Source organism: Vombatus ursinus, unplaced genomic scaffold (assembly GCF_900497805.2).
Source record: "Vombatus ursinus unplaced genomic scaffold, bare-nosed wombat genome assembly UNPS02014781.1, whole genome shotgun sequence".
Lineage (NCBI taxonomy): Eukaryota > Metazoa > Chordata > Mammalia > Diprotodontia > Vombatidae > Vombatus > Vombatus ursinus.
The window spans coordinates 14,570,631-14,597,659 of NW_020954559.1; the positions used below are offsets into that span (position 1 = coordinate 14,570,631).

At 34.3% G+C, this 27,029-nt stretch overlaps 1 protein-coding gene across 4 annotated transcripts in view; it reads left to right on the plus strand.

Annotated features, from left to right (window-relative positions):
* Positions 1-26,218, plus strand: part of LOC114046326 (transmembrane and coiled-coil domain-containing protein 3) — a 73,154-nt gene extending 46,936 nt beyond the window's left edge. For all 4 annotated transcript variants that reach the window (XM_027866629.1, XM_027866630.1, XM_027866631.1 and 1 more), the window contains 5 exons: positions 2,673-2,868; positions 11,738-11,888; positions 16,167-16,246; positions 17,988-18,137; positions 24,215-26,218. In XM_027866629.1, the coding sequence (XP_027722430.1) occupies positions 2,673-2,868; positions 11,738-11,888; positions 16,167-16,246; positions 17,988-18,137; positions 24,215-24,328 (691 nt within the window). In that variant the 3' untranslated portion in view covers positions 24,329-26,218. The remainder of the gene's footprint in view (positions 1-2,672; positions 2,869-11,737; positions 11,889-16,166; positions 16,247-17,987; positions 18,138-24,214) is intronic.
* Positions 26,219-27,029: the final 811 nt, after the last annotated feature.

Genomic DNA, 27,029 nt, shown 5'->3' on the forward strand with positions numbered 1-27,029 from the left:
CTCTCTCTCTCTCTCTCTCTCTCTCTCTCTCTCTCTCTCTCTCTCTCAGTGTGTGTATATATAATCAATTTACAAGCATGTGTCTATGTGTATATACAGATTTAAAATATAAACTGGTTAATGAAAATTTGGCTAAAATGTATATTTTAGTTCGTAAAAATGTAGAATCATTTGTATATGTACTCCAGGTTTTGAGTTGTCCTGAATATGCTCTAATTTGTCACTTGACTTGCAAGACCACATTTGGAATCATAGATTTAGAGCTCAGAGATCATTTGGTCCAACCTCCTAATTTTACAGATGAGGAAACTAAGGTTTAAATTAGTGAAGTGGCTTGTCCAAAAGTCACAGGGGTAGGGAGTAGAGATGATCCTTTCATTATGAACTAGGAGGTAACTCACCTTCCATTAAGACTTATGGAATACAAATATTCTTTTGGTTATTATTTTCTTTTCATAATCCTAAATCCAAAAAAGCTTTTGTTATCTGGTATTTTACCAGCCACTTGTAGGAGCTGGTATTTCTAATTCTCCCAGTGCAAGATTTCAATCTAGTACTGGGTACTTAGACCATTAAAATTCAACATCAGTATCAATACACTTTGAAAGAGATATAATAATTCACGAATATTAAGGATGTCTGACCTTAAACAGAATAAATTTGTAGGAAAAAACTTTCATAAATTTCATACAAGTAGACAGTAGCGAATTTTAGAAATACATGAGACATGACAGGAATTTCAGAAGTAAAGTTTGATTAGGAGTCATGAATCTTAACCTTTTAGAGATGAAAGGGAACTGAGAAATCCAACCCCTGGTTTTACAGATTGAAAATCTCAGTTCCACAAAAGCACCAAGTAACATAGCTTAAACCTGGGTCTCCCCAGCTTTCAGTCCTGTACTTTCCCTATTATAGCATGGAACTCTTGACTTAAGGGGCAGTTCTAAAAAAGAGGGGAGGAGCCAAAAACTTGAGGACTCATAGTATGGGTAACTAAAGTTTTTGAACCTATGGTTCACCCATAGGTTGAGAAAAAACTGCCATTTTCAGGTTTGAATAGTTGTGTTTGTTGACTTCTGAGTTACGCTTTTTTTGTTTCTTAGAAATTCAGCATTGACTCACCACAAATCTTCAGTCTAATAACCAGACTTATCAATAGTAAAGTCAATACACTGAAGGAGACCATGTAATGATACAAACTAATGGTTGTTTCTGTTGATTTCAAAAGTAATCAGATTAAACCTATAGAATAAAATAAATCTTTCCCCAAAATTTCACAAGCAGAAAACAGATAAAGTTGGCAAGAAATAAATTATTTAAAAAAAAATAGTCTGAAGTTTAATTTAGAAATTTATGGGGCAAATGCATTTAAGTTTCAGATAGCCAGCTTTTACCATAGATCTTTGGACTTAAATAATTCCAGATTTTCCACTTTGGAGTGTAGGGTTTACTGGGGTTCAAGTAGTTTTGAAGATGAAGCTTAAATAAGGTGTGACTTTACTAGTTAGAAGAATCATGAATATAGAGACGAAGATAGATATTCAAACTGGGCATTTGTAACACTGTTGCTAGTATAATGAACCTAGAGACTGAATCATATTTAAACTCCACTATAGGTAACAAGCTAACAGCATTTAGAAGTTCTCGGGGGATGAAAGGTAAATAGATTAAAATTTCTAATATTTGTTCATTTGCTTTCCTCCCATTGACTTCTCTCTGTTATCCGTACTTGGTTCTGTCCTTGCTTTTTACATCGTATGGTCCCCACCTCAGGGTAGGCTCTGATCTCCTGTACTACTGCCCCTAGCTATTTGCATTTCCAGCACTTCTGCTTTAAGCCTGATTGTACAAGTAACTACTATCCTATTATCCCTGGTGAACTATGATGTGGTATATTTAGTCCATTGATCGTTACAACTGTTTAGCTAGAACTGGGGGCTAAGTACTCCTTCATTCAACCTATGCAAGATAACAAAAGCTTTTCACTATAATTACTAAAAATAAAGTGTACTTTTCTTAGGTTCTTGGTATAGTAGTAAAAACTGCTTATAAACTTTTGTTTCCTTTTGGAGATTAGAAAAAGTAAAACAGTATTCTCAATGTGTTTGGATTAATAATTTTGTTAAATTTGCTGGAGAATAAAAGAGTTCTGGTTTAAAAACAAGATAAAAGAATATGCTATTAGAAGTTTAATTAGCTGCTTTGTTGCTATGATTCCTTTAATTGTGTAACTCTGGGATGTAAGTAAAATTTTGTTATGTGTACAAGGACTTTGAATGTATATTAATTCCTTTGTTGAATAGGCATTTTGCTACATCAAATATTACTCAAAAAAAGCAGGTAATAGGACTTGTATTTGAAAATCTTTTCAACACAGGCTTTTGGTCCTAACAATGTATAGTTTGTTATGAATTTTATATCCTACATATGATTCAAATGTAATATAAAATGTAAATTAAAATTACAATATAAAATGTAAATTTAAGACTTTGGGACATAGGCTCCTATGTGATTTTGTGGATTTCATTTCAGAATTTCAAAGTACATATGTTAATCTGGTAATTCATTTGAAGCAACATATTAAAAGAAAAAAAATTGGAAGCTAATGTCAGTAGGAATGGGAGAAACAGTTTAAAGTAGAATAACATTTTTTCATTTTTGTTTCCCTCCAGCATTTTCCTGGAAATACTGAGAATACTCATACTGATTGGTCAGATCCTCGTTTCTCTGGTTACTGTTTTTCTTATATGTCTTGTTATAAAGACTTATCTTATAGGCCCATATTATCGAAAACTGCATGTGGAGAGCAAAGGAAATAAAGAAATCCTTGTTTTAGGAATATCAGCCTTCATCTTTCTAATGTTAACGGTAATTTTCACATGATAAAATATTTTTCATGTATTTGAGATTTATATTCTGCTTAAAGAAAAATGCTACATTATAGTTAGTTATTGAAGGATCTTAAGCACTTTTATAACTCTTAAGTATTACTATCTTGGTCCAGATTTACTCCATTCCCTGAGGAAGGATAGCTTCTTGAAAGTTTTAAAAAAAAATTAGTGGTGGGTCGGGCATATATAATGAAAAATAATATTTCAATCAGGGTTTCTACAAAACAGATTTTAGACATAGGTTGGGAGTAGTATGTTCTATATTTGGACCAGTGTGATTATTGTTATTGAATTATTTATATTAAATTACTTCTTGAATAAAGATTATTTGTAGTATCCATTGTTGATCTGTAGAGTAAAATAACTTAGTTGACAGACCTCTAAAAATCCTGTGATTTTACTTTTAAATGCTTTACTAAAACTTTGTTTTTTAAACTAACATTTTAAAAGCTCTTCTGAGAAATTAGAATCATATTAGCTCCAATTTTAAATTTGTCCTTTCTTCATCTTAACTTTCAGAAAGTTTCACATTTGAAATAAAAGTCCAGTAGTGCAAAAGCAGTTTTATAGTGCCAACTTTTGGATAAAGTACAGTCATGTGAGGGCAAGTTTAAATTTTTAAAAGTAATAAATATGCAATTTCTCCAGGCAATAAAAAGTTCTTTTTATGTTAATACAGAATCACAGTGGCATTTTTATTGGGATAAGAGAGCAGTGTAATAAAGGAAGTGTACTCTATGAAATTCCGCTTCAGACAGCTCCTTTCTAACAAAAAAATTTCCAGCTACTGGACTGATCATATAGTTAATGGAATTGAACCTTACATAACCTTTAATATAAAAACAATGAATAACCAGAAATGTAGAGCTCATTGTTAAAACACTAGATATTCAGAGATAAATGGCGTTTTTAATGTTTTGTTAAAGGACGTAGATTTTATGAAATTTTAAAGATATAATTATCGTGAAGGAAAAAGAAAGCAGTTTAATTTTTTTTCTTATCTTTGACAAGGTGACCTAATTTAGCAGTTTCCTTATTATTAAAAAAAAGAGAGAGGCCAAATTAATGAGTAATTAAAAACAAAATTTCATATCATCACATAAATCAGTATAATTTTGTACTAAAAGGTAGAAGTATAGTTCACTGTTAAATTGCTAAAAGTAGATTCCTTCAACTTTCTTATTAAGATCCTTTTTGATAAGCTCAGTAATCAGCTTTATTAAATGATTTTTTTAAAAAGAGAAGAAAAAGCCTCACTTCTTTTGTTTAAAAAAAAAGTATTTCTGTACAAATTATTTGGGCTTCTGTGAATATTTTGTAAATGTGTTAAACAAGTTTTCACTTCACTCTTCAAAAGAAGCTCACAACAACTGTCTTAGACTTTGTATAAATGATAACATTTAAAGATATAACTTTTGTAATCACTACAATTTTTTGAATCTATTCTTAAACTATCTAATTGGAAAATGTAAACATCTGAAAATAGAAAAACATATCCTTTTAAAGAAAATTCTATATGCTTATATTTTTAATAGGCTTTATTTTAAATGCACTGAAATCTGCAAATCATAGCCTCAGTTTTGTTAAAGACTGGGGCAGCTGGGTGGCACAGTGGATAGAGCACCAGGCCTGGAGTCAAGAGGACCTAAGTTCAAATCTGACCTCAGACATTTACTAGCTGTGTGACCCTGGGCAAGTCACCTTATCCTGTTTGCCTCAGTTTCCTCATCTGTAAAATGAACTGGAAAAGGAAATGGGAAACCACTCCAGTATCTTTGCCAAGTTGGACATGACTGAACAACAAGAAGTTAAAAACTAATAGGAAATTCTAGTCTTGGAATGTTCTTACTGTAGTCTCTGAATTAGGAGACAATAGTTCTTTGAATAGAATTGTATAATATAGTTTAGATGGGAATAAATCAGTGAAGATCTTATATACTTTAACTCTTCAGGGAATTTATGCACTCATATTTTTTGCCTGTGGTTTTGCCTTCTCTCAAATGGAGGTGATTCTACATCTTTTCTACTTTTTATATGAATTCAAATGATCATCTTCAACTCATCACCCAAAATTTTAACCTACTACCTCCAGATTTAATGAGTGGAAACATTACAGTCATTTGTGTATGTGAAAAAAGCACTAATGTTAAGGAATTAAAACATCAACAGCAAAATAGGTAGTATATCATCAATTCAATAAATATCAAATGCCTAACCTGTCTACTGTGTGTAGAACCTTGAAGAGATTACAGTCTAATTAAGTAAATAAGACATGCACAAGGACACAAGACTACATATATCAGGTGTCACTATGTGTATAGCATGGGCAAAAAATACAATGGAAAGTGGAGATTAGCGTGAACCAAAGTAATTGAGAAATACTTTATTAAAAGGTAGAGCCTTGAGGAATGGACAGCATTTTGATAGTCAAGAATAGAAAAAAAAAAAGTCATTAACAGTGTGCTGGAGCCACTTCATACTAGTTTGTGAAAGCCAGTTGTTAAATTTTCACTGTGACCATTTACATCTCAGAAATTGGCAAATGCTACAAATCAGGACTTGATTCATTGCTTTGTTGATTGGCAAGGGTGGGGAACCTGTGGCCTCAAGGCCATATATGGCCCTCTAGATCCTCGAGAGTGGCCCTTTGACCTCATCCAAAATTTACAGAACAAATCCCTTTTAATAAAAGGATTTTTATCCTTTGGTGTCCCTCGTAGACCTAGGAAATTCTGGAGAAAATATTAATAATACAGATTGAACTTAGAAATATGTACAAGTTTTTTTCCCCTCCCCCTCAGAGAGCTGGTTGTTAAACATTTATCAGCATGGTCCTGGTGCTATAGTAGGGGCAAAAGGGGACAAGGGAATGAGCAAATTTGTGATGGCAAGAGAAAATGTGCCACGTGTGTGGAACAGTTATAAGACCAGCTTGATTGTAGTGGACGAGACCTGTTGGGAAGTAGTGGGAAGTAAAGTTATATAGGTAAGATGGAGCTCTGATTGCCAGGATGCAGAATTAAGATTTGATCCAAAAAGCATTGGGGGTCCATTTGGGGGGGGATATTAATCTGGTAGTAATTGTGGAATATAAAGTACAGTCAGAGATCAATTAATAGGGTATAACAATGATCAAGGTTTGAGGTAACAAGGACTAGAATGGCAGCAATGTGATTGAAGTGAAAGGAAGAGACTAGACAGAAAGAATAGACAGGGTATAGTAACTGGCTGAATATAGGGGAGAGAAGAGTTAAAAAGGAGTTAGGTTAAGATGTTAGAAGAATGATTCCATTGATAGAAATAAGGAAAATCAGTTTCATAGGGAAATGATGAGAGTATTGAATTTTGTCTGGTTTTGTTGTAAGGTTCCAAGGAAATAATGGGATAATAATGACCAACGTTTATATAGTTATAGTACTTTAATGTTTGCAAAGTTGTGATATTGTATCTGATTCATAACAATATTAGTCATCAATTACTTTTGACTTTTTAAAACGAAATCTTATTTTGGGGGGGGCAATTGGGGTTAAGTGACTTGCCCAGGGTCACACAGCTAGTAAGTGTCAAGTGTTTGGTCTGAGATCGGATTTGAACTCAGGTCCTCCTGACTTCAGGGCCGGTGCTCTATCCACTGTGCCACCTAGCTGCTCCTTAAAACGAAATCTTATTGAAAGTGTCACTATTGACCCTGTAGATAATGATTTTTTTAATAATTCACAGCATTAGACAATAAAAGAATATTTTGCTAATATGTATATTTCCTTTGCTTTTATTAATTCTCACAGTCATCTTATTTTTTTTAAACTGTTAATACCAAAAATAACTTTTAATAGTAACTTTAAAGGTTTCCAAAGTATTTTCTATATTTCATCCTCACAACAACCCTGTGTAATAGGGGCTTAGAGGTATTATCATCCTTATTCTATAGAAACTGAAGACTGGATAGACTGACTTGTCTACAGTCATATTGTTAATACGCACAGTGCCTGGCACATAGGAAATGCTTAATAAATGATTCTTGACTTGACTTGTAAATATCAGGTAGGATTTATACCGAAGTTTCTTGATTCTAAGTCCAGAAATCTTTCCAGAGGACTATTTTGTCTGTTCTGGTACTTTAAACGTTTCTGACTCTGTCTTGCGCTAATTTTTGTTTATATTCTTCAGAAGACTTCTTAAATTAGCTATCACTTTTATTCAAATCAGTCATTCAACTAGCATTTATTAAGAACCTACTCTCTGGCACACACCTTATGTACTAAGTACTGGGGATACAGGGAGAGGCAGACCCAGTTTTCCAGGAGCTCACAGACCAATGGGGCAGCCAAATGCAAAAAACTACATATGTATTAGATAGATACAGAATAAATGGGACATAAGCAACAGAGGAAAGCTGTTAGTATTAAGGGGGACCATGAAAGGTTTCTTGGAGAGAGTGGGACTTTAGCTGAGACTTAAAGGAAGCAGGGAGGCCAGGAGGTGGCAGTGAGGAGGCAGAGAACTCTAGGTATGGATGAGGGCTAGAGAAAAGGCACAGAATCAGGAGATGAAATGTCTTGTTTGGAGGAATGGAATGGAGGCTGGGGTCGCTGGATTTCAGAGGATTTGGAGGGGAGTAAGGTCTAAGAAAACTGGAGGGTTTTATAAATCATAGAATCTTCTGTTTTATCCTGAAGGCAATAGGGAAGCACTGGAGTTAATTGAATGGATGAAGTTGGGAGCAAAGAAGGACAGTTATATATGACTTGGTCACTGCTGTCCTTGAGGAAGGTCAATTTGACAGTTGAGTGGAGGATGGATTGAAGTAGGGAGATATTTAAAGCAGGGAAACCAACCAAAACATTGTGGCTGTAGTCTAGGCATGAGTTGATGTGGGCCTGTACAAGGGTGGTAGCCGTGATGGAGGAGAGAAGGGGATATGTATGAGAAATGTAAAATATTTGACAGCTGATTGGATATAGAAAATGAGAGTGAGGAGTTAAGGATGACACCTAGGTTGTGAGCCTCAGTGACTGGGAGGATTGTGGTACCCTCCAACAGTAATAGAGAAGTTAAGAAGAGGGGAGGGCATGGAAACAAAGGTAATGAATCTAACTTTGGATATGTGGAGCTGAAGATGTCTATGAGACATCCATTTAGAGATGTCCTGGTATTAGGCTGTTCAAAATGCAAAACTGGAAGTTTAGTTTCAGAACTCACTGTGAGCTAATTAATTCTGCTGTCCAGTATTCTGTTTCATATTTCATTTTTCTAGATTTGCCATGTTGTAAAAACTATCTTCTTAAGTATTTTGTTAATCTTTAAAATAAATGTTTTTTTTTTTTAGAAAAAATAAATTTTAAGGCATAAATAAAAAATGGGGAGTTTCTTCACTGGATCCCTACACCAATGAAATCACAGATCTAAACAGCAACAGAGAGCCACCATTATAAGTTTTTCAAACCCCAAGTTTTCAGAATCCTGTTTTTCAGTTGCTTCCCAGTTGAATGTAAGCCCTGCCAGAGGGCAGAGACTATTTTTTTTGTGTCCCTATTATCTAGTACAGTACCAGCTACAGAGTAGGTGATTAATAAATGCTTTTTGATTGACCTGCCTCCTCCTTGTCAAATCCTGTTGATACCCTGTCATTTTAACTTCAGTAATTTCTAAACATGTTAAAATACAGGCCTTGCTATTTTCATTTTTCATCAGGGCAATTGAATGATCAATTGTCTATTCCTGAATATTTTTCTCTTTGAAGTACATTTAATAAAACTGTCTTTTCCTTACTCCTTTCTCCTTTTTGTAATCTTTCTTGAATAGACCAAAACCATTTCATTGTTGGCTCTGTAGGTGATATATAAGAGTAAAAAATACTTTCCACTTCACTGACTCTTATTTTTCCAAGTGTTCATATTTTTTATTTGACCCAATATCTGACCTGTTATCCCTTAATTGCATAGTCCTTTACTGACCTACATGATCTGTCTAGATTAAGTATGCTTTTTTTTGTTTGGCGCCTGCATCAAGCTACAACCATTATAAAAATAACCCATCTTTTTAAGACACCTGCTATTTTCTGTTAGCTTTTATAATATCATGCTTTATGTCTTATCGAGACTGTTGTGTGTTTTTTTTTTGTTTGTTTGTTTGTTTTTTAGGCAGTTGGGGTTAAGTGACTTGCCCAGGGTCACACGGCTAGTAAGTGTCAAGTGTTTGGTCTGAGGTTAGATTTGAACTCAGGCTCTCTTGACTTCAGGGCTGGTGCTCTATCCACTGCGCCACCTAGCTGCCCCCCAATGCTATTGTGTTTTACTGTATGTATTCAAACCATTTAGAACATACTTATTTTTTCTTTTGGGTTCTTGATTCAGTAAGAAGTACTAGGCTTCTTTTTAGTACTATATAAAAATTTAGATAAACTAAAGAAAATTGTCATTGATCCTTGATAGTTTGGGAGTATTGGGAAAGGGGATGAAGGATGGGGAGAGCCAACTTGCCCAAGGTCACTCAGCTAGAATATAAGATCTGATAATTGAACCCAGGCCTTGTGACTCCAAGGCCCTTTATATCTACTATGTCATGCTATCTGTATGAGAATTAAAATAGTCTTAAATACAGTTTGAATTTTTTCCAAGCAGTTCTTATTCTATTTTGAATTTAATTTCTCACTAATGATCAAGTGACATTAGAACTACAAGGAACCTTAGAAATCACCTGATCTAAACCTCTCATTTTTACAGACATGAAAATTTTGGGCACACAGATGTAAAGTGACTTGATACAGTTGATTAGTGGCAGAACCAAGCTTTTAAATCAGGTCTTCTGAGGCAGCTAGGTGGTGCACTGAATAGAGCACCAGCCCTGGAATCAAGAGAACCTGAGTTCGAATATGACCTCAGACACTCGACACTTACTAGCTGTGGGCAAGTCACTTAAACCCAATTGTCTTGTGGAAAAAGAAAAGAAATCAGGTCTTCTGAATCTTGTGCCAGTATCTATTCCATTGTACCATCTAATTCCTCTTCTGTCAAACTGTTTGAAATGTTTTTTAAAGTTAAATTTTGAAATTATTATTTTTATTATTTTATATATTTAAATAATCAGTTCTAAACAGACATTTACTTTTATAAATATTTTTCACATGAGTATAAGATCCTTGGAAGGAATTATCAAAGAAGTTAACTTCACTTTAAAAAATCATTGTGCTTTGGTTTGCATTGATACCATATCAGGAAACTTAACTTTAAATACCAGCCCATTCTGACAAGTCAGCAGTGAAACTACTTACCACAGAATGACCTGATTTTCTGACATCCAAAGCTAGTAGATTTACATGCAATCAAAAGGGAAAAGGACAGGAACTGGACCTGTCATTGGTATAGAGAACTCTCAGAATAAGGAACTTACCTCTCTCAGTGCAGGTTAACACTCTGTGCCCCTTCTAGTCTTTGAGCTGCATAGAGCACTGAAAGGTTGAGTAGCCTGCCCAGGGTCACCCAGTCAATGCGTGTTAAAAGGTGGATTTGAATTTGGTTTTTCTGGGCAGTAAGACCAGTGATCCATTATGCCATGCTATATAAGATACAGATAGATATAGAATCTTAGTCACTTTTATTTTGTATAGTCAGTGTTTTTGTTTTTAAGTATGCAAAAGTAGACACTTTCAAAAGATAATTTCTCATTTCTCTTGCTGTTGGCTATCCAAAACACGTTTAGCATCATGTAAAAATATTGTTGGTTATATCTGTTTTCTTAATAAAAGTAGTTATGGGCAAAGAAACAGTCATTTTGCATTATACATTTTCTTGATTCCTAAGCTTTGATTCTGAGGTGAGAAAAAAGGGCCAAAAACATTTTAAATGTATTCAGGAAAGTATTTCTCAATATTCATAATAACATGCTATATGAATAATGTTTTGGTTATTTTAAGTTTTCTTTTTAATCAAGTTTTATTTTATTATTCTCCTAGATTTTCAATATTGAAAATGATTTATGAAAAAAATAATTTATTGGAGGGAGAAATATCAATACATGTGTGCCTTAAATCTAATTCTCTTGACTCTGGATGATAATAAAGCCTATACTCAAGCAGTATAATTTTCACTTATGCGTAGTTTGCATGAAAGATTACTGAGAATGAGCAGTGATTTAACCAAGTTTAAATGAAAGCATGTACTCTGTAACCTCTAAGAAAAATAAATTTAATAGTTGAAGTTATAGCTTACCAACTAAAAGTCACCAGGAAGCAATCATGTGGATTATTTTAGAAGAGAAAATAATGCTTTGTTTGAGCTTGAGAAGTAGATGTGGAACAAACAAAAGAACAAATCGATTGTATTGACCTGCCTTCCTGTTTAGATTTGACCTGTAGAGTTAAAGAGCTAGGTTGTTTTTCACAACTAGTGAAATATAGATTAAGAAAGTTATCTAGATAATTGTGGAAAAAATCCATTTTGGTATGGGGTAATGTTTTTCACCATACATTGGCCAGTAGATATCTGGTAATATATAATTTGTCTTTTTCTTTTTTTTTAATTGACAAGAAGTTGGCAACTAAATAGGGAGGGTACTTTTTTATATGAAATACTTTAAAATCTAGACATTCTTTAAGGAAATAATAATTATTAAGTGATACATACTACGTTCTTAAAGAAAACTATTTTGTTCCATAAGGTTATTAATATTATTAACCCTAACATTTTGTAGATACTTCACTATTGAAATTTTTTGTGTAAAATATTTATACTCAGTCCAAAAAGAATATTTCTATCTGTAAATATAATTTGGAATAAGAACTCAGAATAAAGGGCTACCATATTGTACACTTCAAGAGTAAACTTTAAGCTTCCAATCTTCCTTGACAGATCACAGAGCTTCTTGATGTTTCAATGGAATTGGGGTGCTTTTTGGCTGGAGCATTGATTTCTTCTCAAGGACATATGGTTACTGAAGAAATTATGTCCTATGTTGAACCTATACGGGACTTTTTGGCCATCATTTTCTTTGCATCTATAGGTAACTTATATTGTCATCATAACAATCTAATTTAATTTATTAAGCAATATTTATTTTTCTGGCACTTATAATCTCTAATTTTTTGGACCCCAGTCCTTTACACCAAAAACCTGAATATAAATTGGAGGGTGAAAGGAGGGGTATCTCTCAAAAATTGAGTCTGGCTCAACACATGGAAACCCAGGAAATATCAGTATCAGACTTGTTTTGCTTTCCAAAAAGAAAGAATGCTCAGTTCTCCTACAAGCACTCAGACTAACAAGACATTTGAATATAGGAAAGATTTTTATTAAACCTAACAAAAAAGCAAAATAGAATCATCTGATACCCTCAATAGTCAAAGAAAACATTCTTGCCTTTTTGAAGAGCATAAGCATCCCTCTTCCTTCTTGTGACTCCCATCTTCCCACAGAATTTTACAGTCCACATGAACTCATGGTGGTAGTAGTAATAGGTCTAGTTTACTTCTCTGTACTAATTCTCTACTGTATGTATCTTTCTGACTAGCCCAAGTAAAATTTGAAGGTTTGTGGCTCAGTTGCAGGCTTACCCTTCGCTCATGCTTCCCTCTAGGGAGTATGGGGGTGCACAAACCTTTCTCTACGTCCTGAGTGTAGTTTGGTATGTCTGTCTCTGCATTCCTTTGGGAACAGATCCCTTCTTGCATATGTACCCTAGAAATTTCCTCTGCTGGATGAATCAGTAGAGAGGGTTACCTATGTCCCTTTTATATTCTCCTTCCAATTCAAAATTTGTAGACCCTCTAATTGTGGACATGGATGAGGTATCTTCCCCTAATCATAGTAGACTGTCCAACATACATGTCATACCTACATTCTCTAGATATATTTTATTTAAATTTCTGGTACACACACACACACACACACACATATATATACCTTTATTTTCTAAGAGCTAAAAGTCTTACAAGAATGGTATTTAATCAGGGAAACTTAGTTTTGGTTGCTGTATATCAAAAATGTCTCTTTGACACTTTTTCCATTCCATTTAAAACATTTTTTCTCCTAAGCTCCAGAAAAGTATAAATTAAGAAAAATTATGCTTGTCATTTGCTTGTAATCTCTTGATCTCAACATCAATAATAATAAGTAAATTATGAGCACCACATGATTACAAAGAACCCTAGTTTCTAGCAACTTTCTCCGGAGACAGATTATTATAGATGTGAGCTTGATAATCTTTAATAATGTGAAGCACTTAAAAGTAGTGCTTATATATTTTGTGGACACCTTTGTGTATCTAAATAAGGCTTTAACTACCTTTACCTACTTTTCAGGACTAATTTGATACCTAGTAGTGCAGACATTGCCTACTTTTGGGGGAGGGATGAGTGGTAAGGACTCAGTACGTTAACAATAAAAAAAACTTAATATTTGAGGGGAAGTTGTGGATCAAGTCTGAATTATAGTGTTGTAAATAAGAGGCTTTACCCTGTATGTTTTAAATGTTGACTTTTTTAAAGAGCTAGATATCCATCAATATTCTATATTTTGAAATGTATATATTTGAGTTTTTTATCTATGAATTGGGTTTTTTAATGTGAATTGCAATATGTTGCTCTTCAATAAAATAATAACAGTTTTACATGTTTTTGCTTGGGTTGTTTAGCTCTCATTATACAAAAAGTAGTTTGTGTTAATCATCTCTATTGGGTCAGTTGATAAATTTATCTGAAAATAGCCTATTAAGTCATTTTAGGGACTTCTCTGGGTTAATCTGCAAATGAAGTGAAATTATAAAGCTATCAGGCAAGTGGATGTTAATTAAATAGGAAAGTACCTTAATTTTCTTCATTAGATCCAAAAGCCAATGCTTTTGTTGGGCTAAATGATTCAATACCCTCTTAATGATTATTTCTTAATAAGTAAAGTTTCTTCTAGAACATTTTTGGTTTAAGGACAGAGAAAAAATGCTTAGCATGTAACCTCAAAAATAGAAGAAATGGCTAATTCAAATAAAACCTTTGGTTTTAATATTTTAAACACCTTGTCAGCGGGTAAAATATACGCTTGCTTTTTGTTATAATTAATTTCTAATAACTTTTAACTCCTTGGATTTTTTTTTTAAAGAAGAATGATTATTCACTTTTCCCAAAGCCTAAAAACTGCCTTTATATTCCTACACTATTAAGATACTTCCCTCTTTGTTAAAACCTTCTTTATCTGTAGAGCTTACTTTTAATTGTTATTTTTGTTGTTACCATTTTTTTCCCTTTCTCTTTTCCCGTGCTGGTAGGTATTTTCATTCTAACATAGGAATGGTGTGGGCATGAATTATTTAAGCATCTCAGTTCTTTTAGCCACTACTCTTGGCAACTATCAGTAATCTTTGAAATTGTTGCCTCTTTTTGTTAATTAAAAAATGATCAAACTAATCTGTGACAAAGCTAATTAGAATCTAGATCTCCTTCTAAAACTTTTCTCTTGTTTATTCATTTAAATATTGAATGCTTACTCCACTATATTTTGTACTGTGGAGAATGCAGAAAAAAATAAGATATGCTCCCTGTTCTAAGGAGCTTATATTGTAGTAGAGATACGGTTTAATGAAATCAAAGCTTTTTGGTGTCATATGTTTCTGAAAGAGAGATATGTAGAAGAAAATGCTTTGTAAATAATTGAAAAGATTTCCCCATCAACTTTCAAGTTTAGGGCTTATATGACATTAATTCCAACGAAAGACTAGCTAGTTTTTCCTACAAATCTTCCCTATTTCTGGTTCATCCAACCTCTACAACAGATCTTGTGTCCTTCCCCTTTTCTCTATTCACATGCCCTCCTTCTTAATTGAGCCCCTCTCACCTCTTACCAAGTCTGGTAGAGTAGCCCCCACTTGGTCTCCCTGCTGCCAAATTTTCCCCTCTCCCATACATCCTTCTGCATAGCTGATAGTCACCCACCTTCCTAAAAATTTTCCATAGCTCCACATCGCATCTGGGATGAAAATACCTATCAGTTCTCCGCAATCTGACTACTTCTTTAGTTCTAGAACACGGTACTTCTCTTCACATAGTCTTCTTCCTCCCAGTCAAACTGGGCTCCTGTCTGTTCCCCACATGGACGTTCCCTCTCCATTCACAAGTGCTTCCCGCATGTCTGAAATGGGTTTTTCCTTACTTCCACATGATAGGATGCTGAAGCACAGCTCAGTTTCACCTCCTACACAAGTGTTTTTCTGGTCTCTCCAGGCTGTTATTACGTAGTATATCTCTAGGAGAATGCAAGCTCCTTGAGGGCAAAAACTATTTGTTTCTGTGCTTGTATCCTAAGAATCTAGCGTATTGCCTTACACATAGCAAATACTTAATAAATATTTGTTGAATTGAAGAAAATTGACAGGAGAGGAGGTGCATTGAATTATAGGCAGCCCTGTGTCCCCATTCTAAGGAAAGCAGGAAGACGCGACTGATAAGGAAGAAGAGGAGCAAAGAATCAACTGGATGGGCGTAGAGGAGTGAGCACCTCGTAGCTCTCTCACCCAGTCAGCCAGCGTCAAGCTGCTGAATTTGTTTGTTTATGAAGGTGTCCTACTTAGAGAAGCCTCTATTGGCAGGGTAGCGCTGTATAAAACCGGGGCTGGGGGTGTGGAATTATGGTATTCTAGTTGTGTGTTGAAGGAGCTGTGCAAGGCAAATATTTTTCTTGCTCTTTCAGAATTTGTGTATAAATACTGAATACAGAAAGTATGTCAGTAGATACAGTATAATTTTCTCCATTAGGTTTTCATGAGGTATATGGCATAGTTCAGTGTTATAAAGTATTGATGGATAGTAGTATTGACTCTACATTGTATTTTTTTACATTTAAATTTCCTTGTGGATTATTATTTCTTTGCAGACAGACATTAATAAATATATCTTGATTACAAGAAACTAATGAAGGAGAATTAGAATAAGAGCTTGTTTCTCATGATTAGATCCAATTTTTTTTTCAGAAGATGAGGAAACACACTTTCCTTTTAAACAAAAAAAATTCTTTTTAGTTAGAATGGGGAATCACAGGGTATGGAACTGATAATCACATATTTAACGATTGCTTAGTCATTCAGGTAGGAGGTAATAGGAAGAAAATCCCCAAGCCCCCAATTTGTCTTATAGCAATTATTAGTTAAAAAAAGTTTGGGGTATTCTTTTAAGGATGGTGTAGATAAGTACAAATGTTTTAGTTGTTAAGAAGTTTAGAAGTAAAGCTCTTTTGCAGCCTATTCAGGTATATAAAGAATATAAGAAATTAATTTGTTCTTTCCTTTTTCTCACAGGTCTCCATGTTTTTCCCACTTTTGTAATATATGAACTCACCGTTTTGATGTTCCTTACCTTGTCAGTGGTAATAATGAAGGTATAATATTTGTTAGTAGCTTTATTTGTCATTTCTAGCAAAGTGGGTACTATGCTTTTATTTTGTTATAGAGCTCTGTCTTCTATAGTACTGAAATTACTTTCTGGTAATAGTAATCATTTACATTTACATGGTGCTTATAGTTTATCAATCACTTTCTTACAACACCTATGTGAGATGGTTGGAGCAAGTATCATTATCCCCATTTTACAGATGAAGAAAGACTTACAGAAGGGAAATGACATCTAGAAAGTACAGTAAATGAGATTCAAATCCAGGTGTTCTGGCTACATTGAGAAAAAGAAAAGCAAAGTAGAAATGGATCATTGTATCGTAGCCTTGTAGTTAATCCTAAATGTCACCTAATCTACCACTTTTACAGATGAGGAAACTGAAGTACGATGAGGTTAATTTTTCTTTTTGCTGAATTTGACATAGATAGTATAAAAGCCAAGATTCAAACTCAGGTTCTCTGATTCCAAATCTGGTTCTTGTTCCACTGTATCACATTGCCGTCCAATTAGTGGCAGAGCTGGGACTAGAATTCAAGTCTTTCTCTTGTGATTATTTGCATTTGGGATTATCTTCTGGCAACAATCCAGGTATCCAAAGTTGCTGACTAGCGTATTTAATTTACTGACTGTTTTGACATCTCAGTTCTTACATTCCATGTTCTTCATTTGTATGTAACCCATATATCAACAGAGAGGGCTTTGCCTCCCAGCCTCCAAGGGGGTCTGAGAAAGAGAGCTCTGTTTTGGTCTATTGTTTTATATTAGTCTGATATTCCCAGCATGGAAGTTGGGTTTATAGTAAGGTTAATCACAGGATCATAGATCTAGGACTGGAAAGGATCTCCCAAACCATCTGTCATAACCCCCTCACCTTTCAAATGAGGAAAATGAGGTTCAGGGAGATTACGTAATTTTCCCAAGTTCACAGTCTGAAGTAGTCAGTTTTAGAGATAGGATATGATGAACCCAGGTCCTTTGCGTTCAGAGCCATTGCTCTTTCCACAGGCCAGAGGTTGGGATGAAGAAAATAAACTGCACTCTAGTCCTTCGTATTAAAATGTTTATGTTGCCTTAAAAAGTGTAGGGGATAGTTGCCGTCACCAGCCAGTATTTGGGTGCCTTAGCTGTGTTTTGTCATAGAAGCTGGTTGTTGGTTAAAAAAAAAAAAAGCTATGATTAGCTCTGTTGGGCTAGTAATTGATATTATTTGGATTTGGATTATGCCATCATCAAAACCATATGCCATATTGGACTGGGTTTGGCATGGTTGAGGAGTGAGGCCCAGACAATAGGGCCTTCTTAGTGATGTCAGTCTGGACTAATATTTTTTTTAGACTTGATAATCCTATTAGCTGGATGGTTTTCAGGATTAAAAATTGTTCTGAAATAGTTTCATGATACATAATGTATGATAAAAAATTTTAGGATAAAAAGCTTAATTAGCATCAGTGGATGGGTAGTTGCCAGGTGGCTTAGCAACTCCCAATTTGTCTTTTTGTTCTTTCACAATTTCACTAATTCTTCATGCTTTTATTAATCATAATAATATTTATACTACTTTGAGAAAGTAAAGTGCATTCACATAAAATCTCAGTTTAATATATTGTTGGAACATATATATATCTCATTTGACTTTCTGTATTTTCTATGTGATTTCTATATATTAATTGAAAGTTTCTTGTTTGAGCTTTTCAAAAATAATAATAATATGAATGTTGCTCTCAAAGTTTGTTTTGGCAGTGCTTGTCTTATCCCTTATTCTGTCAAAGAGCAGTCAGTACATCAAATGGATTGTCTCAGCTGGGCTGGCACAAGTCAGTGAGTTTTCTTTTGTTCTGGGAAGTAGAGCACGAAGAGCAGGAATCATCTCGCGAGAGGTAAACTTTTATTAGCTCTTTTGTAACTCCTCACCCAGTTGACTAGTTCAGACTCCCCCATCATTGGCTGTATTAAAAATGCTTCATAACAAGTTTAATTGTTCTTAGGATAACACTAGGACATCATATTCTGACTTAAAATATAGAGAACCTGGAGATCAAAACTGTTTTTAATTGAAAAATCTTAATGTACAAGTGAAATCATAGATCCAGACACCCCTCTTCCAAAATAGATAGCCCTCTCACCCCACCCCAAACCATTCTGTAGTTCATCAGATACCAAGTCTTAGTTGTGCTGAATGACTCCTTCCTGGGTGAACATAAGCTCCTGGAGAGCAGAGATAGTCTTACTTTCATATTTGTATTCTCAGTGCTTAGTACATGATTAATAAATCCTTAGTGACTGAATGATTTGTTCAAGATTATAGTTATTATTAGAGTTAAGATTTTGGATTCACTGCTTCTGTGGTTAATGTGCTGTACTTTGTCATTTGGGTTATGTTGACTTTTTGTTATAGTTAGCAAGTGTTGTGTAAGATGTTATTTCCTTATATACAAAGTGAAGAGGTTAGACTAGGTGCATTCTAAAATTGCTTCCAGCTAAGAATCTTTTGTGGCACCAAAGCTTTCTTTCTGGCTAGTATAGAATTTCTGGAATTCAACTTACTAGTTAATCCTGCCTAGGTTGTCTTTATTTTCTGTTGATATGATAACTTAGTGACTCCCTATCTACTTGTAAATAAGATCATGGGCTTAGGTTTAGATGTAGAAGAGATTTTAAGGTCCTCTAGTCAGTCCCAACTTCTTCTTCTTGCTGATGAGGAAGCTTTGGGCCAAAGTGTTAAGTGACTTGCCTCAGATCACTCGGGTAGCATGACAAGATCTAGATTTGAACCCAGGTTCCCTGACTACTTACTAATATAGTATTATTTTGACTACACTTCACAATCTCTTGGTTTACTGGTTTTTAGTTTATTTCTGCTTACCTTTTAAAGTTGAGTCAACAGATTGTTCTTTTAAAGATTTTCTTCTAGTTCTCTAAATAATAGCAGTCCTGGGAAAGTTATTAAACTTCATCTCTTATGACTAGTTTGGAGATGAAATTCCTTTATGTGACTCTTTTGTTCACTATGAGATGTGAGTAGAGAACCCCCAGCCCACAGGGCAAATACCAAGTGATAATATGATTTAGGTTTTTATAGTGTAGAAAACAGCAGATTAAAAACCATAAGGCCTGTGTGTTCCCTACTTTCCAAAGTAGGTTAAGGCCTTCCTCCTTTTAAAATAATTTAGGAACACTGAGGCTTATGCATTTTCAGTAGATGAGAATTAAAACACTGCCGATGGTACTTATTATTCTTTTATCTAGATATTATAAAGTTTTTATGCTTTTAAAAAAATTCCCTTCTCTCCTCATTAAAAGAGCTATAGTTTTAATTGAATGTAGGATCTTTGCTTCTAAGAGCTTTGGTAAACGTCTGTTTTGCATTTTAGCTGCTATAGGCATATTAATTTGTATTTATTCTCTTGGTTGCCTGTTATATTTGCATGTAGCTAATGAGACCCTTTGTCTTTCTCTCTGCACCTTTGGTAAATGTCTTCCTAGAAGTCTCTCTATTATTGTAGACAGATATCTATGTTTCTGTCCTTTAGACTGCATTTTCTCTCCCTCCTATATTTTCTTTCTCCTACTATTCCAATTTATTCGATCTTTTCTTTCTTTCTTCCATAACTAACTATGATATAGAAGTGATGTAGTTTTGTTTTGTTAAATTTATTAAATAAAATTATGTATTCCCTGTTATTTAAAAAGTTAATTGGAAAATGCTCTTAAGGGTATTTCTCTAAATTTTATATTTTTCACATCAACTTTTTTTGTTTATTTAACCTTACTTTTTATTTTCTGAAGTGGCTCTTCAGAGAGAAAAGCTTCCCCATCCCTGCTATAAAAGTAAAATAATAAATTATTTAAGATTAAAATATTTAATATCAAATGAAAACCTGAATTGTACTGTTGGGTGAAATACCTTAATTATTATTCAAAGTTACTAGACAGATTGTCATTTTATTTATGAAAAACCTTTTAAACGTTAACAAAGGCAAAACTAATACTATTATTTGGAGAAAATTTTTCACTAATAAGCAAAAGTGAAAATCAGATGCATTTTAAACTTTTAAGTCACTACTGGGTTGGACAGTCATCTAAATATAAATTACTTTATTTGCTCATAAAAAGCCTCTGTTGTTGACTCTTTGGCATACTTTTAAATTGCATACCTGCTACAGAGGGCCAGGAAACTCTAAATCGTTATCATCAATGTTGAACACTTGTGCAAAATAGGCCTAGTGAATAAGCAGACTACAGTGAACAAGCTCTGCTTTGATATTTGTAAACTGAGAATATTCAGCTCCAGATTATACAGAAATGAATAGGAAAACTGTGCTGCTAAGGTTTCTAACACAGAAAGATCACTCGACCAATGACTTAGATTTAGATAGATGTATAAGCCAGTACACGAAGCCTGGGAAGGCAAGCACGTCATTCTGTGCCCTTAAGGAACTCACATTCTAATGAGAGGGACACATAAAAGGGACTTGGAAAGGAGGGGGAATGAAGACCACATCTACATGGTTTGGAAATGGTAGCTGGGAAGTGATGAGGAGGCCGTGCTTCTAGGCCCTCATCAGAGTCTGGGCTGGTTCTATGGATCCATGGTTCTGGTGAGGTGGGAGGGAATGAAGGTGATGGATTTGATTTCTCTCTCAACCATTTACTCATTTATGTTTTGTTTTGGGCAAATGATTTAGCCCCTCAGAGTATCAGCATCTTCTGTAAAATGGGAATTTTATAGAATCATAGTATCTTAAAGTTATAGCTTAGTAGTACAGTCCACTCATATACCAACAGGAAGCACTTCTGACAAAAAGAACTATGCCCCTCATCCTGTCCAGCCCATCCATACTTGAACAGGAATTTCTTAAAGTCATAATAATCGTTATAAAGCCTATATTTATATAGTCTTTTAAGTGTTGCCAACTATTTTCCTTCTGCTTACACTTTGGCTTCATGGGCCCAGAGAGGGAAAGTGGGTAGAAAGCCAGCTGAGGAGCCATGTCTGACTCCTCTTGGCGGGGACACCAGATGGAGCGTGACCCCTCCATGAGCGAGAAGGAAGGTGTGGCTGCCCCACACCGGGAGAGACCTTTTGCTCTGCCTGGTAGTACAGTCCTGTCACTACCCTCCTGTCTTCTGACCAAGTCTGAGGAGAGATGAACAAGTTCCATGAACAAGCTTTGAGAGGTTTAGGGAGTCACTCTGTAACAAGCCACCGGACAAACCTTGTTCCACATCAGCCTCGTCATACCCCCACAGCCTCTCCTCTCCAGGGAGGGGGAAACCACCTCCAGAAATGCATTCTACTTTTATATGCCTCTTTTTCTTAGGATATTTGCCCTTAGGTGCATTTTGGCTTAGTAAAAAGAACATTATTATACTTGGAGTAGGAGACCTAACTGTATGACCGTATTGAGTCCTTTAACCTCTCTGAGCATGTTTCCTCATCTGTAGAATGAGAGTTATAATAACCTGTAATACTCACCTCTTGGGAGCTGAAAGGTACCTCAGAAGTCCTTTGGTCCGGTCAGTCAGTCACCAAAGGTTTATGAAGCATGTTCCAGGTGCCGAGCACCATGCAAGGCCCTAGAAGTACAAGGACAAAGACTGAAACAGTCCACAAAGAGCTTACATTCTAATGGAAGAGATATTAAGTACCTCTATAAATACATACAACATAAATATAAAGTGAATAACACAAAGATATACATAGCAAGTGAGACTGAGAAAGGTTAAGTAGTAAACACAGGATCTGAACTCGGATCCTTTGTTTCTTACTCCATAACATTTGTGAAGTGCTATTCGTTATTTACATGACTGAAAATATGCGTCTCTTCCACTTTGGCCTTAGTTTTTCCCTCTTCTGCTGTACAAAACCACATCTGCCTGATAGCTCTTTTCAGGATCTTAGCTAAGAAAGCTGTTTGTAATGTATAAGATGGTATTATTCATTTTATTCATAATGATTAGCATTTTTTTTAGTGAGACAGTCGGGGTTAAGTGATTTGCCCAAGGTCACACGGTTAGTAATATCAAGTGTCGGAGGTCAAATTTGAACTCGGGTCCTCCTGACTCCAAGGCCGGAGCTCTATCCACTGCGCCACCTAGTTGCTCCAGTGATTAGCATTTTACAACTCCCTTCTAGACATTTACTCATTCCTCAGAGTAAAATTATTAAACTAACGTAAAATTGCCTAGCCTTTTGGTCCTTTTTGAATATTCTTACCTTTAGTTGAAATACATTGAGCCTGTGATTAGCTTTAGGTTTGAAAGAAATATATTAATAATAGCTCGCATTTATATAGCACTTAAGGTTTGCAGAGCACTTTACATAAGTTATCTTATTTGATTTTCCCAATAACCCAGCAAAGTAGGTGCTGTTTATTATTCCCTTGGATGAGAAAACTGAGGCAGACAGGTTAAATGATATGTCCAGAGGCACACAGTAAGTGACTGAGGCTGAATTTGAACTCAGGTTTTCTTAACTCCAAGCCTGGAGCTCTATCCACTGCTCCACTGAACAGTATTAAGGATGAAGTGAGAGTAGATTTTTGCTTCAACTCATTCCAGTTTGTGACTCAGGAATATTCAGTAAGAGGGGGTTAACTTGGCATAATGGATAGAACACTGGATTTGGGTTCAAATTCTGTCTCAGATACCTAACTGTACAACCTGGAAAGTCATTTACCTCTACTGGTCCTCACTTTTCTCACTTGTAAAATCAAGGGGTTGGACTTGATGACCTCCATGTTCCCCACTCCCAGCTCTAAATCTACAATCACTGGTAGAATTGCCATATTTTTATTCTTCCCAGCTCAGCCCATCAGTCTACTGTTGCACTTTGGTCATGCTCTTTTGGTAGCCCCTGAGCCCAGGAAAGCAGCCCCAAAGTTACGTAGTAGGAATGATCACTCCCAGGAAGCAGTGTTAGCACCTGGTTATATAAATTTGCTCCCTAAAAAGGTTATGTTCCTTCTGAAACATACAGTTAGCACATACCACTAACTCAAGATAAAATCAAAATAAATTGTCTCCTCGTACTTCAGTCATTGACCCTGAAGGATGCTCACTTCCTTGACTCAGGTTGTAAGCCATCCACACCATCTCATCCTGCATAGTTTTTGTCCATATTCTACCATAAATCTCTAAAAAATATACACTTATCATGTGCTAGAAGCCTCCTTCCCCTTGGTCTTCATATGGTTTGTGTGTATCCACCTATTATGATATCCCTTACAAGGGAATCCCTAATATAGGTTCAAGCTCAAGAAAATAAAAATACTTTTCCTTGAGCACCTGGTTCCAGATGTCAATCTTAAAGAGGTTCTTTAGTCCAAATTCTTACTTTACAGGGGAAGGAAAGGGAGGAGGTAAACTGAGGCCTATTTCTGCTCTCATCACAACATTCTACTACTTCTTCCAAGTAAAGATTTCCTCATTGTACTTCCCTATATATCCCCTATTTCTAAAGTATAGGTCACCAATAGAAACAAGCAGCAGCTTTATTTTATGCATCATCTGTTTGTTTTCTTTTTCCCATCGCCTTTTGGCCATGGAACTCATGACTTTGACTCTGTGAAGATTGTGTGGTTGTCTTTTTATATATAAAAGTTTATCTTTTTATCTTTTTATATTAATATAACTGAAATCTAACCTTTGAGAATGGAATTTCGTTTAAAGGAAGCTCCATCCTCAACCTCATCTAAGAGAACCAAGAAATACCAAAAGGACTACTTCATGAGGCATTTTGATTTTAAAAAGGAGACCCAGAGGAAGAAGTGTAGTGAGGTTCCAGTCTATTAAATTACTTATGTTATTTATTATATGAATACTATATACACTTTGTAATTGTTAAATTATAATTCCATCCTATTTTAGTCTAAGAATCTATTAACTTTGTGCTATGCTTTAATTTATTGTGTGAATCATAAAGAAGTAATGATTTTGCTTTTCTCGTTTTCAGGTCTACCTTCTTATATTGAGTGTAACTACTCTAAGTCTTTTGCTTGCCCCAGCATTATGGAAAGCTGCAATTATGAAATGTTTGCCAAGACCAGAAAGACGATTCAGTACCTGAAAACAAAAGTATTCATTTTAGAATAACACATTACTTTGCAAAAATAACAAACCCCAAATCTCTTTGCAGAAATTTGTGATGTACCTTCTTATGAGCCTTACAGATATTTTAAAGTAATACAGACTGTATTAAATTATTAGTGTTTTGATGTTCGCACAATTTACTAAATATGCTTTGTCATGTTTTAGAATTTGCCAAAATAACTCATTTAGATTCAATTATGCACAGTAGAATTGCTTTGAAAATGATGCATCATGCAAATTGCCTTGACCATTTTGCCTGGATGTGCCTTTTCCCCAAGTTTATTCCCATCTTGTCTTGTTAATTGATCTGTTTATTTACCTTTTTTGGTAGAAACAAAACTGAAAATATTTCTTATTTAATGGTGCCTGTGGTGCCCTGTTAAAATAACTAAATTTACCTGTGTAATTTCTGGATTTGTCATCTATAGGTCAAGTATTTATCATTAAAACAAGTGATGTGAATGTCTATTTCATACAGATTTTGGCAGCTTAATTTTGATGTTTAAAATGCTCAAAACTTGTGTTCTTAAATGAGGTGTTTATCTCATAGTGCCTATTTGCTTTTTATTATGCATCCTTTAAATACTCATTTTAATGTTACAGCTTTCTTTTAAAAAATGTGTTTGAGCTTTCATTTGTGTATTGACTACATTCTTCAGTAAAAGTGATCTTTGATCAGGGTACAGTATTCTTTAACATCTGGGTTTTTTTGAAATCTTGAATTACAAATTAAATTTTGATGCTGAACGAATCCCTACACATTCTTTTATTAATTTAAATAATTTGTTTACATATTCAATATTATTCCCTAAGAGCAAAAAAAATTGCTTTTAGAATGTTCAAGTTCTAGCTATAGTACAAGAAAAACTTGTTTATGTTCTATTTTAAGAAATCACGTGTAAGAAAATCTGAACCTACAAATTGACAAGCTAGGTGGTGATACTCTTTATTACGAGAAAATAATTTGCCTTACAAAATGTTTATTTTGTTTTTTTAATGGGAGCTGTCCTACTTACAAGCCATTAACAGCTTGGCAAAACTAATTGCAAATGAGAGTCTCAGTTGTACAGCAGAAAAAAATTATAAATTTCATTAGTAGCAAATGCCAATTCAAAATTAATCAGCAATAGAAATTAAAATATCTTGTGTAATTTGTCAGCAAGATAAATTAAATTTATAAGAATACAGGAATATATAATTGAGCTATGTGTATGTTTCAGAAAGTGCATCTACATTTGTTTACAATGAACTTGCCAGACATTCCAAATATTTATCCTATCGTTTGGTACCATTTTACCCCATTCGTGTTTCTAGTATATTAAAGCAAATGGGACTGATTTTACCTATAGGCAGTTATAAAGTTGTTATCTGGAAACCTGGCTACTGTCATGCCAGTTTGAAAAGAATACTTAAATGAGAAATTTTATAAAGAATGTCATGTTAACACACGTTTAAATACAATATATTAGTTACTTCCTGAAATTTTGTTATGCAAAAATACTTTAAAGGGAAGTTAAATGAATGAATGTGTAATATGAGTTATTGTGATATTTGGGAAACCTAAGATTTTAGCAGCCTTGCAAATAGCTGGAGCTAGCAGTAATTTATGGCTCACCAACTTTTTAATATAATACTTCTGATTACAACTCTACTTTATGCAATAGCTGCAGTTGTAAAAAAGTTGTAGACTTTTTTTTATTTTGGGTAACTAAAGTATTTTAAATGCATTGGGTACTCTTGCTCTTAAAAGGAATTGTATTTCTTTTGAAGAATTATTTTAAAGAGTGAATAGCTAGTTTCTCATGTTTTTTGTAAATCTAGATTTTTATATATTAAGTTTGCTTATAGTTGGCCACCTTTTTCTTCTCTTCCCAATAATAGTTTAACTTGCAAGTTTTTGCAAAAGTGACAAGATGGGTTTTTTTTTTTGAAGAACAAAGCTACAAAATGGGATTACAATATAGAAATATTGAAGTACTTTAATAATTTTACAGTGTTAATTTTGTACAAATTTGGATCTGCTTTCATGGCCTGTGAAAGCCATTTTAATAAAATGAAAATGTGACATAAGCATCTTTTTTTTTTCATTTCTTTGTGCTATTTTAGTGCTAATTTATTTAAAAGGCAAAGCTTTGCAGTGGTCTATTTATTCTAGAATGGGTATGCTAGTAGAATGTAGGTTTTGCTTAGACTGACAAATTTAGATGACTCCTTTTTAGACAGCAAAGAATTCAATTTTATTCATTAAAACAATTTATTAAAATTTTAGAGTCACTGTTATTTTGTTATTAAATATCTTTGTGCAGAAGGGTATATAGAAATATAAGTTCTTTTCATGTGTACTGTAGGATTTCTTGTTAAAGAAGTCTAAAATATAAATACTATCTGAGGCAACGGTTGTTTATATAATAAATTTGTTTTAAAAAATCTTGAAAATTTTTTTGTGTATTTAAAAACTTGTGGCTTTTGTTTGTATAGAATAATTCAATCATAATCTACCTCATTACTACAAAGGTTTAGATATATCTCTGGGGCAAATCTTCCTCCTCCTCTGCTCTAAAAAATCTTCACTACACACTTTTAAGAACCTGATGAAACTTACTATATGTGTGTGAATGTTAATAGTTTTGAGGAAACAAGATCTTGTACATGATTTTGGTCCTATTATTAATCACTTG